This window comes from Mustela putorius, unplaced genomic scaffold (genome assembly GCF_011764305.1).
Source record: "Mustela putorius furo isolate JIRA1106 unplaced genomic scaffold, ASM1176430v1.1 tig00000487_pilon_pilon_pilon, whole genome shotgun sequence".
NCBI classification, from domain to species: Eukaryota; Metazoa; Chordata; class Mammalia; order Carnivora; family Mustelidae; genus Mustela; species Mustela putorius.
Window position 1 is genome coordinate 7,051,260 of NW_025421399.1, and position 15,783 is coordinate 7,067,042.

General features: G+C 40.4%; 1 protein-coding gene across 1 annotated transcript in view; it reads right to left on the reverse strand.

Moving 5' to 3' along the window:
• Nucleotides 1-14,982, reverse strand: part of SMURF2 (SMAD specific E3 ubiquitin protein ligase 2) — a 118,689-nt gene extending 103,707 nt beyond the window's left edge. Inside the window, exon 1 of the mRNA XM_045080912.1 lies at nt 14,870-14,982. Within this exon, the coding sequence (XP_044936847.1) occupies nt 14,870-14,921 (52 nt within the window). The 5' untranslated portion in view covers nt 14,922-14,982. The remainder of the gene's footprint in view (nt 1-14,869) is intronic.
• Between the last annotated feature and the right edge of the window lie 801 nt (nt 14,983-15,783).

Sequence of the window (15,783 nt, forward strand, 5' to 3'; positions counted from 1 at the left end):
TTCTTCAGCTATTCCTTCATAGGTGAGTCAATTAGGCAGGAAGAACAGGTAAGGAAGCAAAGTAAGGAAAGAGCTCTGGCAAAAATTTGGGAGATATAGGAAAATGTGAAAAGCGTAAGGTGGGGCGGGGTTATAGTTTAAGAAAGTTATAGTTTAAGAAAGATGTGAAACATACCAACCAAACAATGTATAGACCTTTCCTGTCTCCTGATCAGAATCAATTAGTCAAAAAAAGGGGGAGGGAAGAAGGAAGAAAAGAGGTAGAAATGCATCTCTTCATGAGATGGATGAGGTTTTATTTTCAACTGAGTGAATATCATTTATTGTAAATATTATAAATATTTTATTCATATTTTGCATCTTTATAATCGTAAGTGCTAAGAAAACATCTTCACATAAGTAGATAAAATGAAAAGAGTTTGTAATGAAAAGCATTACAAACCATTTTAATTCTTTGAGTTATATTAAAAAAAAAACAATAATCTACCAAGATTTTTTTTTAACTTTTTGGAAAATAATAGCATTTACTTGACATCTCTATTTTTTTATGAAAACTATCTTTAATGGTCAGGTAACAACTTTTTCACATCCTTCAACTACTGGAAGATAAGGACTGCGGGGGGTGGGGGGCTGCCTGGGTGGCTTAGTTGGTTGACCCTCTGCCTTTGGCTCAGGTCATGATCCCAGGGTCCTGGGACTGAGCCCTGCATCAGGTTCCCTGCTTAGCGGGGAGTCTGCTTCTCCCTCATGTGCCCCCTACCTGCTCAGGCACACAATCGCTCTCTCCTGCGCTCTCCCCTACACCCCCATCTCCCTCTCTCTCAAATAAATAAAATCTTAAAAAAAAAAAAAAAGAGTTAACCAAACTGGAAATCAGAAGAAATTTGAAATGTCATCACCAAGCCCATTTTAAAGTCCTAAAAAGATTGGTTGTCTACCTAAGCTTTCTTACCTACCTAAAAGAAAAAAGAAAAATTTGGGCCCCTGGGTGGCTCAGTCAGTTAAGCAACTGCCTTCGGTTCAGGTCATGATCCGGTGTCCCAGGATTGAGTCCCACATAGGGCTCCCTGCTCAACAGGGAGTCTGCTTCTTCCTCTGACCCTCTTCCTTCTCATGTGGGCTCTCCCTCATTTTCTCTCTCAAATAAATAAAATCTTTTTAAAAATTCAAAACTAAAAAATAGGTAATTATAATACAGAAGAATTCGTATTTGTTTTCTTTTCTTTTTTTACAGTAAGCTGTACACCCAACATGGGGCTCAAACTCACAGCCCCAAGATCAAGAGTCACATGCCCCACAGACTGAGCCAGGCTGGTGCCTCTAAAAGGATTCGTAATTCATTACAAAGGACTTCTGGTTCAACTAGCCTCATTTCTATACAACTGGAATAGCTGTACCAATTGTTTCCTCAAAAATCTATCACTATTCTCTTCATAAGATTTAAGAAAAAACTTTCATCAGATAAAGATTCTCTGTCACTGGTTCAGAATACTTACAAAGTTGGGATCTGAGCAGCAGTTACATTATAAATGAGAATACTTTGAAACTATAGGGCTCTGAAAAATTATCTCCCTAACACTGACAGGCTAGTTGTATATGTGAATTTTCTAGGTGATGCTACAAAAACAGATCTTTTTGTAGTGATTACCAGACAGATCTTTACTTTGTTAAGAAGTAAATTTTGGGGGTGTCTGGCTCAGTTACTGGCACAGTCAGTAGAACATGTGATTCTTGATCTCCAGGTTGTAAGCTGAAGCCCTACATTGGGTTCAGAGATTACTTAAAAATAAAATCTACCCCCCGCCTTTTTTTTAAGAGAGAGAGTGGGAGAGAGAACCTTGAGCAGGTTCCACACCCAGCATGAAGCCTGACACAGGGCTCAAACTTACAACACTGAGATTATGATCCAACCCGAAACTAAGAGTCAGACACTTAACTGACTAAGCCACCCAGGTCCCCCAAAATAAAGTTAAAAAGAAAAAAAAAAGTAAGTTTTGCAGAGTATGGTAAGAGTTCTATTCATGAAGTCAACTATTAACTTGAATGAATACTTCAGTCCTCCATGTTTATAACTTCCATCAAAATTACTAAGGTAAAATGTCAACTAATTCAGTAATGACATCACAAAGAGAGATCCTATTATTTGTTTCAAATGAAGTCCTAAAGACAGGTAAGCTTTTTTTCCCAATTTCCTCATTAAAAACAAAAAAATATCTATTATTTATTTGAGAGAGAGAGAGACAGAGAGAGAGCTTGCATGCAAGAGAGCATGGGGGAGAAGGGGGCAGAGGGAGAAAGAATCCCAAGCAGATTCCCCACTGAAGGGCTTGATCTCATGACCTGAGCCGAAATCAAGAGTAGGACCATTAAACCCACTGATCATCCAAGTACCCCCTCAATCGCTCTTTTATTCACAAATACTTACTGAAGATATACTATGTATCAAGTATTACCTTAGGGATTTTGAATGTATCACATGTATCAAATGTCATCTCACTTTTCTTAAATTAAAAACATTTTCTCATCTTCTTCTTTTACAAAATTCCCAAAATTCAATTTTTTAAAAATTCAACTTTTTTGTAGTATTAAATTCATATGATTCTGAGTAATCTGACCAATCAACAACTTTTCTGTCTTCACTTGAGAAATAGTTCTTTTTAAAGCCAGATGACATTAAGATCATATACAAAAATGAAAGAAGTAATTAGCTACTTATATTTGCAATTGTAATGAAAAGAATTTTTGTATCTACTCCTCTAACACATGTAGTATATAGTTTATATAAGAAAGTTTACCCTAGGGGTGCCTGGGTGGCTCAGTGGGTTAAGCCTCTGCCTTCAGCTCAGGTCATGGTCTCAGGATCCTGGAATCAAGACCTGCATCAGGCTCTCTGCTCAGCAGGGAGCCGGCTTCCCCCTCTCTCTCTGCCTGCCTCCCTGCCTACTTGTGATCTCTCTCTATCAAATAAATAAATAAAATCTTAAAAAAGAAAAGAAAGTCTACCCTAAAATATGGATTTTCATTAAAAGCCAATGTCACCTTTGATAATTCTAATTATAGTTCTAATTCTCCAACTCCATTTATTTCAAGTACACTTATTTAGACTTTTACTTTTCAGGGGTTTATTTTATTTTATTTTATTAGATTTTATTTATTTATTTGACAGAGAGAGAGATCAGGCAGAGAGAAAGGAGGAAGCAGGCTCCCCGCCGAGCAGAGAGCCCGATGCAGGGCTCAATCCCAGGACGCTGAGACCATGACCTGAGCCGAAGGCAGAGGCTTAACCCACTGAGCCACCCAGGCACCCCTATTTTTCAGTTTTACAGGTCTTAACACATTCCTGACATCTACCTGTGCAGAAATATCCCCACCTACTGACAAGAGGTGAAACTACGGGCTATTCTTGAAAGTGCCAGCAAGCTACAGGGAACTGTATTAAGTCAGTGAAGACTGGATTTGGATCTAAACAGTTTCACCACCTCCAAATCTGTGACCTAATCAAACTATTCTCCAAAGATCTACTTTTCACCAAAAGTGAGGGGAAGAGGAGAGAACACAGTTAATTGTCTAATTAAGTTGTTATATGAGTTAATGACAAATTATAATGCAGTAGCTTATCTAACTGTAAGAATTCTTTAAGATACACTGGATACCCCCAAAATATACATTTGTCCCTATTTTATAAGACATGATATCAATTAAGCAGATACCCATATGAATCCCTATTAATGTTGTACTTGCTCCTATAAATAACAGCATATAATTGGTTATGACTAACATTTAAAAGTCTGATCAAAAATGACAAAATACATAAACATAATACTTTACAGCTTGAAAAGCATTTATCATATACATTATTTTCTTGTCCAGCAGAATCTTAAAATAAATAATATCGTCATTTTAAGCGTGCACTTAAAACTAAAAGCACACCCACCAAGAAAGTAAGTGATATATTAAAGGGACAAAGCTTTACCGTAGCCTAACTAGGACCTGAACCTAAATTTTCTGCAAGTTCTATACGCTTTCCACAACATCCCAACTGCCTCCCCACAAATTACCAAAAATACCTTACACAGTAAGTAAGATCTACATTACAGATGTTCGTTTTTGTGACAGTTCCTAGGAATGTACTATGGTCAGATAAAAAAGTCTGCTTAGGAGAGCCTGGGTGGCTCAATTGTTTGAGCGACTGACTCGTGGTTTCAGCCAGGACATGATGTCAGGGTCATGAGATCAAGCCCCATGCTGAGCTCCCTGCTCAGGGGCTCCATACTTGGGTGATATCTGCTTGAGATTTTCTCTCCCTCTCTGCCTCTCCCTCTGCCCATGCTCACAGGTGCACGCATAGTATCTCTCTCTCTCTCTCAAATTTAAAAAAAAAAAAAAAAAAAAAAATCAGAGCACCTGGGTGGCTCAGTTGGTTAAATGTCTGCCTTTGGCTCAAGTCATGACCCCAGTGCCCTGGGACTGAGCCCCACATCGGGCTCCCTGCTCAGCTGGGAGCCTGCTTCTCCCTTCCCCACTCCCCGTGCTTGTGCTTGCTCTCTTTCAAATAAATAAAAAAATAAAAAACAAAAAAAAATTTTTAAATCTTTAAAAAAAAAAGTCTGGGGCACGTGGGCAGTAAAGTCAGTTAAACATCCAACCCCCTGTTCATACTAACTTTCTCTCAAACAGTCTGCTTAGATTTTTCTTCTTCTTTTTTTTTTTTTAAGATTTTATTTATTTATTTGACAGAGAGATCACCAGTAGGCAGAGAGGCAGGCAGAGAGAGGGGGAAGCAGGCTCCCCGCTGAGCAGAGAGCCCGATGCGGGGATGCGGGGCTCGATCCCAGGACCCTGAGATCATGACCTGAGCCGAAAGCAGAGGCCTTAACCCACTGAGCCACCCAGGTGCCCCAGATTTTTCTTTTTAAAGATTTTATTTATTTGACAGAGATCACAAGTAGGCAGAGAAGCAGGCAGAGATAGAGGAAGGGAAGCAGGCTCCCTGCCGAACAGAGAGCCTGACACGGGCTCGATTCCAGGACCCTGGGATCATGACCTGAGCCGAAGGCAGAGGCTTTCACCCACTGAGCCACCCAGGTGCCCCGTCGCTTAGATTTTAATAAAATTGACTTTCTTCCTTTGTCTTATAGAAAATACATGCTCATAATATAATACAACTAAAAAAATACCTATAATCCAACATACATTTAACAATTACAGTATATCCTTTCCTTTCTACTGCCACATTTTACATGTTTACGCTTTTTATCCCACCTTTTCCCAAAAATGATCTGAGGGAGCTGAAAGCTAGTAAACAGGCAAAACTTGTTAACTCATACCTGTTGCAATCCACTTTCATCCGTAAGAGATAAAAACAATAAATTTCTTTAAAGGTCCATAATAGAAATTTTCAGAAGAAAAATAGAGAACCCCAATCTAGGTTTATTCTGATTTCCTGTACTTCCATTCATGGTACTATATCATTGTTAATCAATGTCTACAAATGTCAAGAAATTGATAAGTATATATTGGCTGAATAAATGAAATAATGGCTCCAAAGCATTAAAAAAAATCCCAAATCCTTACAGGATCCTAAATTAAAGATTCAATTATGCTTATTAAACTTATCAAAATGTTTATGAAAAGCTTTTTAATCATTATTTGAAATCAGAAGGCTTATGTTTTTTTTTTTTTAAGATTTTTTATTTATTTATTTGACAGAAAGAAATCACAAGTAGACGGAGAGGCAGGCAGAGAGAGAGAGAGGGAAGCAGGCTCCCTGCTGAGCAGAGAGCCCGATGCGGGACTCGATCCCAGGACCCTGAGATCATGACCTGAGCCGAAGGCAGCGGCTTAACCTACTGAGCCACCCAGGCGCCCCCAGAAGGCTTATGTTAAAGCTACAGTTATCAAGAAAGTGTGGCTTATAATTGATAAACATATAATGGATAGAATTATAACTAAAAGGAACAGAACAGGGTCCAGAAATAGAACTAACTACATGTATATTGTCAGCTGATTTTTCAGCCAATGTACCAAGACAATGCCATGGAAGAAACAAAAGCATGTGAACAAATAGTGCTAGGAAAATCAGACACCCATACAGGGAAGGAAAAAAATGAAACAAAAAAAAACCTTGACCCTTACCTCTCACGCTATATTAAAAAATTAACTAGAAGAGTCATAGATGTACATGTAAAAGCTAAAACTATAGCAAAGAAGAAAACATGGAAGAAAACTTTTAGAACTGTGGATAAAGAAAAGATATCTTAGGACATAAGCATGAATCATAAATGAAAGACTAATTAGCTGGGCTAAATCAAACTTCAAAACTTCAGCTTTTTGAAACACTATTGGGGGAAGCCCCAAATTAGAAGAAAGTATCTGCAAAATACATATCTGATAAAGGACTTGTATCCAGAACACAAAAAGAAATCTCAAAACTTGGTAATAAAAAAATAAATTATGATCAAACTATTTGAACAGATACTCACCAAAGATACACAGATGGCAACTAAGACCATGAGAAGATGCTTATAACACTGTAGGTCAATAAGGGAATTAAAATTAAAGCTACAATGAGATCCCTACACACCAATTAGAATGGCTAAAACCCAAGATGACAACAGCAAGTGTTCAAGCTTCAAGTGTTAGCTCGTACTGGGAGCAAATGGAACTCTTGCTGGTAGAAATGCAGAATGGTACAACTTTGAAAAACACTTTAGCAGACATTTTTAAAGTTAAAAACATATTTACATATTTACCATATGACCCAACAATCTCATCATTTACCCAAGTGAAATAAAAACATGTTCCCACAAAGAGAGGTATACTTGAATGTTCACAGCAGTTTTATTTGTAACGGCTAAAAACTGGAAAGCACAAATGTCTGTGGATATTTGTGACTTGATAAACAAAATCGAGCATATGTGTACAATGCAACATTCCCCAGGAATAAGGAACAAAAAACTGATACACAAGATAGATCTCAAAAGCACTATGCTGAGTGAACGAAGACTGGCCCAGAAGACTACATACTGTACAATTCCATTTACTTAAAATTCTAGAAAAGGCAAAACCATAGTGATAGAAAGTAAAGTAAAGGGTGCCTGGGTGGTTTAGTGGGTTAAGCCTGGGCCTTTGGCTCAGGTCATGATCCCAAGGTCCTGGGATTGAGCCCTCCATCAGGCTCTCTGCTCAGTGGGGAGCCTGCTTCCTCTTCTCTCTCTGCCTGCCTATGATCTCTGTCAAATAAATAAATAAAATCTTTTAAAAAAGAAAAGAAAGTAAAGTAGAGTTGCCAAAGACTGGGGATGGGAGAAGGATGGCTGTAAAGGGGCATGAGGAAATTTTCTGGGAAAAAAGAAATAACCTTTGTGCAATCATCTATGTAGTAATTCCTACCTAACATTTTAGGTATTATCAGATTCATTATGACCAGGATTTATCTTAAAACTTAAAAAAAACAAATAAAACTTAAGTTTTATGTCTGCTGTCAATTTTTAGTAAGAGACCAAACTGCTAAACTTAAGATACCATATGTCAATACTTCTTAGTATATCAAATGTGGTTTTTAAAAAAGTACTTTATGCCTTCAGAAATTATTCTAAAACTAACATTAAGTTCCTCATTTTCTTAAACTTATACTTTAGTGGAAAAATCCAAAAGAAGAGAAAAAAATTTTTTTTAAGATTTTATTTATTTATTTGTCAGAGAGAGGGAGGGAGAGAGCACAGGCAGACAGAGAGGCAGGCAGAGGCAGAGGGAGAAGCAGGCTCCCTAAGGAACAAGGAGCCCGATGTGGGACTCGATCCCAGGACCCTGGGATCATGACCTGAGCCAAGGGCAGCGCTTAACAAACTGAGCCACCCAGGCATCCCGAAGAGAAATTTTTTTAATGTAAACATTCAACTATAAAAAATGCCAAAACTGATATCTGGAAAACTAGCATCAAGTGAAATACTAGCAGGATTAGCATTCAACAAAATTGCTCTAATCAAGCAAAATTACCTATTGCTGTATTCCTAAATACAAGCAATAACTAATAAGATTAGAAAATACAATGAAAATGTCACAAGTATAAATTAGCTGGAATTACATCAAAACAGAAAATTAGGGACGCCTGGGTGGCTCAGTTGCTTAAGTGTCTGCCTCTGGCACAGGTCATGAAGCCAGAGTCCTGGGATCAAGTTGTTCATCAGGCTCCCTGCTCTTTAGGGAGAGGAGTCTGCTTCTCCCTCTCCCCCTGCTTCCCTGCTCATGCACGCACACATACGCTCACTCTCTCAAATAAATAAATTAAAGGGGGGAAAAAAAGGGTAGAAAATTATTGGACTATCCTGAGCAATACAGACAAAGACTTAAATGAAAGTAAAATCATAGTGTGCTCCTAGGAGGAAAAATTTAATACACTTAAATGCCTCTTTTTCCCAAAGTAAGGTGATTCTAATTACAATCCCAAAGACAATTCTTCTCAAACTTAACAAGTTTAGGGATTCCCTGGGTGGCTCAGTCAGTTGAGCGGCTGCTTTCAGCTCAGGTCATGATCCTGGGGTCCTGGGATTGAGCCCTGCATGGGGCTCCTTGCTCTGCAGGGAGCCTGCTTCTCCCTCTGCCTGCCGCTCCCCCTGCTTGTGCACTTGTGCCTGCGTGCTCTCTCTCTAGCAAATAAATAAAGAAAATGTTTAAAAAAAAAAAAAAACTTAACAAGTTTTAGTATTTGTGTGGAAGGGCAAATAAACTAAAATAGCAAAAAAGAATGTCCATCACAATGAGCATATTAAACTGAATTATAAAGCTACAATAATGACAAGAGTGTGGTACTGAACAAGATAATAGGACTCTATTATAGCTAATTTAACATAACTAAAAAGATCTCCCATCACTGTGGAAAGGAAGGATGGGTTAATCAAGAATGATGAGATTACTAAATAGAAACCACGGGGAGAAGTATCTACCTAAACGATTTTTAAGAAACACTAAAATAAAATGTACTTAAATATTTACTAAGCCTCTTAAAGAAAAAGGCCTTCCAAGTAATAGAGTAAGAAAAACAAAAGTTGAACAGATTTGATTCCTAAAACAACAATTTCTGATGTCCAAAAATGGTCAAAAATTAGAAGTCAAATAAAAGACTGGGGAAAACATTTGTAGCAAATCTAACAGATTAACATTTTTAATTCTCAGGCAGATCAATAAGAAAAACACAAAGGCCCTAACAGATAAGTAGGACAAGGCCAAACAAGTCAACAGAAAGAAATATCACTAATAAACAGGAAAATATTCAACTTCACAAGTAAATGTTTAAATCCTATATTCTATGAAATAAGCAAAAAATTTTAAAACAAGACCCAGTGCTTCTAACAGAGTAGTAAAAAGGTACACTTATTTATTCATTACTGCCCTAAATAGGCACAATTCTTATAGGAAGCAGCCTGAGGAAAAATTAATAAAGAACTTATAAAAGATCCACACCCAATAATGCAATAGCACTTTTCTTTTTGAAAAAGATTTATTTGTTTTAGAGAAGAGAGAGAAAGAGCATGTAAGCAAAGAGAGGGGCAAAGGAAGAGAGAGACTCCTCAAGCAGACTCCCGGCTGCACACAGAGCTGGACTCAGGGCTCCATCCTAGGACCCTGAGATCATGATCTGAGCCAAAATGAAGAGTCAGAAGCTTAACTGACTGAGCCATCCAGGTGCCCCTGAAATAGCACTCTCTCTGTGCAAATATTCTAGAAAAATAATCCTTTTTAAAAAGTTATCTACACCAAGAAGTTTACAGCAATTATCTGTATTAAAAAATTTAGAAATACAACATCCAAAAAAGTCAGAACAATGGTTGTTACGTAGCATGCTCTTAACTGGTTGTCCTAAAATCAGTCTTCCCAGTTCCCATCCCAGTCCATCCTTCCTACTGCCCCAAGACTGCTTCTAAACATCAAAGATATCAAAGCTAAAAATCCTTCAATGATTCCCACCACCTTAAAAAAAGAAAAAAAAAAATCTAACGGCAAAACATAAAAAGTTCCAAATTGGGTTGGTCCCTGTCTAGCTTCATCTTCTTGCCACTCATATCTAGTGCATTAGGCACAAAGAATACATATAGAACTACAAAGAAGTACTTCTAAATCTCCAGCATTCATTCAATACAATGCCAAAACCCCTTAATTTATGCTGAAACAAAGATTCTGGCTTCCTAGAGCTTACAGCATAGAAACAATAAACATCCCTCATTAAGTTAGGTCTGATACCAGAGGAAGAGTCTCTTAGTCACAGAGGAAAGGTCAAGGAAAGTTCTAGGGATAAGGGTAAGTCTTATGCTGAACCTTAAAAGATGAGCAAGAATCTCAAGGGGCAAGGGTAATTCCAAATAAGTGTAATGTATTTGTTTTATTATTCCACGCAAAACCTTACACATTTAACAAGCTCTTTAATAATTTGGAGTTCTGACATGTACTTAACCTCCCCCAATTTTTCCCTACCTCCTGGAGCTACTGTGAGGATTAAGAGTGATAATAAATACAAATTTAACACAGTGTCTGGCACTTAATAAACCTTCAAGACCTGTCAATCATACAGAAACACACAATAATGCTGATTACAACAGTGCATTTCAAGGGTTCTGCGTCCTTATAAGAGAGAAAGTAACAGTAAACAAAAATGACAGCAAAAAGACAAAAAGGAGTAAAAATGGGGTGAAACTACTATCACCACATAGCCAAACAATTCTCTCTATACACCATGATGATATCCTTATACTACAAACTATAACCGACAGTAATTTATATAATAAATAAAATATTAAGTTCTGTTAGATGTGGTCTATTTGAAAAAAACAGAACATAGTACATCTTTAAAAGTCTTCAAAATCTCGGGGCGCCTGGGTGGCTCAGTGGGTTAAGCCGCTGCCTTCGGCTCAGGTCATGATCTCAGGGTCCTGGGATCGACAGCGGCTTAACCCACTGAGCCACCCAGGCACCCCAAAAGTCTTCAAAATCTTTAACAGACATCAAAAATGTCTACAATAAAAATCCTCTGTGCCTAAAGTGTGGCCTTTTGTTTACCTTGAAAATTGGTTTTATGCTAAATATGCTAAATGGTAAGGAAAATAAGTGACATGGTAGTATATAATAGTTACAGTTCAACCAACAGGAAAAAAAAGTAAAATCCATGATTAACACACACACACACACACACACACACATCCTTTACTCACCAATGAAAACCAAACTACATGAAGAACCTAACCAGGTTCCCCTGCATGTCTGAATGTTACAAGAGAAGAGGCAAAACAAAAGGAAGGGGCTTAAGCCACATTAGCTTCCTCCTCAAAACCAAAAAAAAAAACAAGAAAATAAAATGAATTGGGGACATTCAAATCACTAATGCCCCTACTTAGAAACCTGTGAGATATAATCAAGTTGTAATTTTTCAAGCTTTGAATCAATAAGATATGTAGTAAAACATCACTAAGGTAACCAGCATATCTAAAGTGGGACTTTTTAAGTCAATTTTCCTTTAGCTTTAGACAAGGTTAATCTCATTACTGCCAAAGAGTTTTATAAATAAATAATATGAGGACGAGGTTACGAAAAGATCTGCAATAAATCTTCTGGAGAAGTAATCAGTTATTTCTCCATATCTAAGGAATTTAAATATCAGAAATCATACTAAACAACTTTTTCAAATCTTTGGCTTTTAAAAACAATAATGATATAAAAAATTACCCCATTTTTTTTATTGTAACCAAATACAAAGAATATTTTCTATCCAAAGCATTGTAAGAAGTCTGTATCAGATATTCATAAGTATAATGTATACAAAGTTTATAAATAGCAGTTGAAATTGATAGCTTTACCCTACAGCCTATTTTAATGGTTAAGTGTTAATGTGTCATAAGACAATCAAAGTACTTGATGGACCAAGTCAGATTTTAACACCAATGGCCTGAGGAATCTCAAATGTGGGATTAAATTAACCCTGCCTCCTTAGCATTAAAAATACCAAGCAGTTCAACAGGTGATTGTGGGCTAAGGAATATGTGGAAAAGCCTAATATCTGCTGTGGGAAGAGACCTCATGGCTCAAATATTTCTTCAGTATGTGTGTATGAGTGGGTGTGTGTGTGTGTGTGCATTTGCGCGCAGGTACACGTGTGCGATCATGCAAGAATTATTTATACCTTTCAGTAAGGGGGCAACTCTATGTTAAAGATATAACTGAGTACAGTTCATAAAGCACCATGGAATCAAAGACACTCTATAAACTTAAAATATTAGTATGGTGCCAACTTAAAGCAAAGAACACTAATTTTAAAGCTTCTTACAGCCCAAGTGTATTATAAACCAAATAAAAATTCACTGTGGGATGTGCCTTTTTTTTTTTTAAGTGATTTTCCTCTATTATGGAACCCGGATCTAAATGAACTGTTAAACACTTAGTCTAAAGGTATGCCAAACATTTCTTAAGGTCTTAACAAAGAATCAACTTTTTTTTTTTTTTTTTTTTTTTAAACAAAACGAGGCCTAGGTTAAATATTTTATTTGGCTTCTCAAGATGGACTGAAAAGTTGGGCACCAGCTCCAGACCAATTCCTGGACGCACATCAAACACAGCCCTGTCATTTATCCAGTCAGTCAAAACAATCTTTTCCATCTAACCCTTTAATGTTTATGTCCTAAAAAGCTGCTAATTGAATCCAGCTCTTGAAATCTATTTGTTAAAATCTATACCATCTAATTTGTAAATGGACAAAAATGAAAAAATATAAGTTACTTTCCTGGCAAAAGAGAATAGAAGCCACCAAATGTAACCAAAAAGGAGAGGGCAATGTTTTTTAATATCTGAATAGTTTTTTTAAAAAAATATGACAGAGACAAATACTCAGTGGTTTTAAAAAATTGAGAGTACCTCAAACTGTTTTTACAATTAAGGGGACAAAGTGTATTTAATATTCCTCAGAAAAATCTAAAAATACAAAACTCACTCTATAAATTTAGTCCAGTGTTCCCTCTCCCCAGTCCCCAAAAAGAAGTGTCATCTTTTCTCCTAAGTTTACTCATCAATTTTTATAATGTATCATAGGATGTAAGGAAACCACAAATAAACACTTTAAGACCTACTGAGTCACACTAAAAACTTCAAATTCGTTGTATCTGCAAAAAAAAAAAACACAAAAATATTTATTTTCTCATTACGCACATAGCCTAGAAGGAAGTAAATGGCCAAAAGCCTATTTCTGATGCTTTTTGCACACCTGGAATCACAGATTCTTTCCATGATCACTGCCACAGAACTGATTGCTGAGAGGAACATCAGTAGATAATTCTAAAGTAACAAAGATCCCTTATAAAGGTTCTGTAGGAAAACAAGGAAACTGAATGCGGGCCATGTTGTTGGGGGGGGGTCCCCAATCCTGGTTTTCCATTAAGAACCACTCAGTTCATAATTTCTGCTATTTTCCCCAAAGAGTATTCCCCAGTTAAAACTGTCAAAAAAGTCATATTTTTTAAATCGCAGCCAATTTATAATCAGGCTAATTTTTCAAATACCAAATTCACTGCAAGTTTTTATCTCTAAAGTTCAGCCAGTGGACTGGGATGTGACACACAAGCATTCAATTACGAAATTAGTCCATATAAATCTCATCGTCTAGTGTAAACATAATCACAGATAAATCTCATCGTCTAGTGTAAACATAATCACAGTTTATTCTCACACGCGCGTGTGCACACAGATACACAGAGAACCTCTAAGGAAAATCATCTTTCTCACCATACACCCCAACAACGACTTGGATAATTTAATAGTGAACGGTGACACTAGAATAACTACAGTGATTTCAACTCCACTTTTCAAACCAAAAACAATCTGTCCTTAAAATAAAATGTCCTCAAAACGACCATGTGAGAATATCAAACGTGACACTGTGAAAGCAAAATGTACCTGTAATGTTAAAAATTTAATGCACTTGGATTCATAAACACTTTGTAAGACAGGAGCCTTCTCCCTAGCAACTCCTCCATACATTCTTTTCCATTTAGAAAGGAGGTGAGAGAAAACTTCGCTTGCAAGTTGGTATGAGCACATACTTAGAAATGTACCAAAAAAAAAAAAAAAAAAAGCGTTCTTAAAGCAGGTCTAGAGTTAGAAGTGAGACACAAGTTCTGCGGCCTACAAGGAACAACCCCAAACATGCTACCCTACAATCAAACACTTCCAAAACACAGAGTGTACAATAAGCCGGAGTCGTCGGACCAGGAGGAGGACACACCGGAAAAATCCACCCCGGTCTCCTCCCCTCCCGAAGACATGCGTTTCAGGTGTGTGGCACCGGCTGCTGTGGCTGGCGGCCGAGAATGAAGGTTTTTGCACGCGGGCATAAGTGGGCGAACAAGTTAACAAGCCGGGAACACACACACACACACAGACACACACACACACCCTCCCGTTAAGCGCTCCATCTTTAAGGAGTGTTTACTGCGCGCAGTCAGCGGTCGGATTCAGTAATCCCCGCCGCAGGAGCTCTTCATCTCCTCGAAGACCCCACCTGGGCAGCAGCCCAGGGGCCGCTCCCCGAGGCCCCGGAGTGAGTCGTGCTCCTGGCCAAGGCTTTCCGACCTCAAATCCGCCTGCGAGTCCAACCGGGGCAGCCCTCCCCGCAACAAAAGACCCCCGAGACACCGTCGGCTTTTTCAAGAATTTCCCAACAAGGGCGAGTGGTTTTGCCATTACTCCCGCCCCCGCTGAACTAGGCCTTCCCACGTCCCCGACCCCTACCTCACCATTGATCCCGACCCTGGCCCTTCCCAAGGCCACAGGCACCCCCTCCAGCTCGCCCACCTCGCGGCTGCCCCAGCCCACCTCCCAACGCCCCCCTCACCTGTCAGGCGCAGCTTGACGGGCCCGTTCCTCCGGCCCCCGGGGTTAGACATGTCCCCGGCGGCGGGGGCGGCGGCGGCGGCGGCGGGGGTGGCGGCGGCGGCGGGGCTGCGGCCGCGGCGCGGGGCCCGGGGCCGGCGGGCGGGCGGGCGGGGCGAGGGCGAGGGCGAAGCGCGGCGGAGTCACCACAGCGGCCGGGGCTGGGGCCCGAGCAGCCGGCGCCGCGGCCGCCACGGCCGGAGGGTCCCGGATGTGCCGAGCGTCGTCGCCATGAGCCGCGGAGGGAGCGGGACGCCGAGCTCCCCCCTCCTCCTACTTCTCCTTCCTCGGCCCGGGCCGCACAACAAAGCGGCAGCCGCGGCCGACCGCGCCGCCTCCGCCCGCGCCCCCGCCGCCCGCACGCAGCAGCCTCCGCCTTTCCCTCCTCTCGGCTCGACGAGGCCCAGGAACCCACGGCGCTGGTCGGCCAAGGCGGGCGGTGCTCGGCGGCGCCGGAGCAGGACTCGGGGCTCGGCCGCTTCCTCCTCCACCCGCCCTCTTGTCTGAGGGAACCGGGTCCTGGGGCCGCCGCCGCCACTCGTCGGCTCCGGGGGGCGGGGAGGAGACGGGAGGCGGGGCCGGCGGGGCGGGGCTTGGGCGGGCGGGCGCGCGCCAGCGCGCGCGCGCAGGGTTCCCGGGTCGCGGGGGCGCGAGGCTCGGGGCCCGGGCTGGCCTGGACGCTGGCGATGAAGCAGGGGAGGTTCGCTGCAGCCTAGGGTGCCCCACAGAACTTGGGGAGAGAACAGGCAAAAGAGCAAAGCGGCGGCGCCGAGTTCCGTGGCACCGGGAGGGGCTTAGTGTCCAGCCCACTTGAGGGAGCTTTTGTGCGTGCGACACAGATTGCATTTATTAGACGCCCACTGCGTGCAGAGCGCT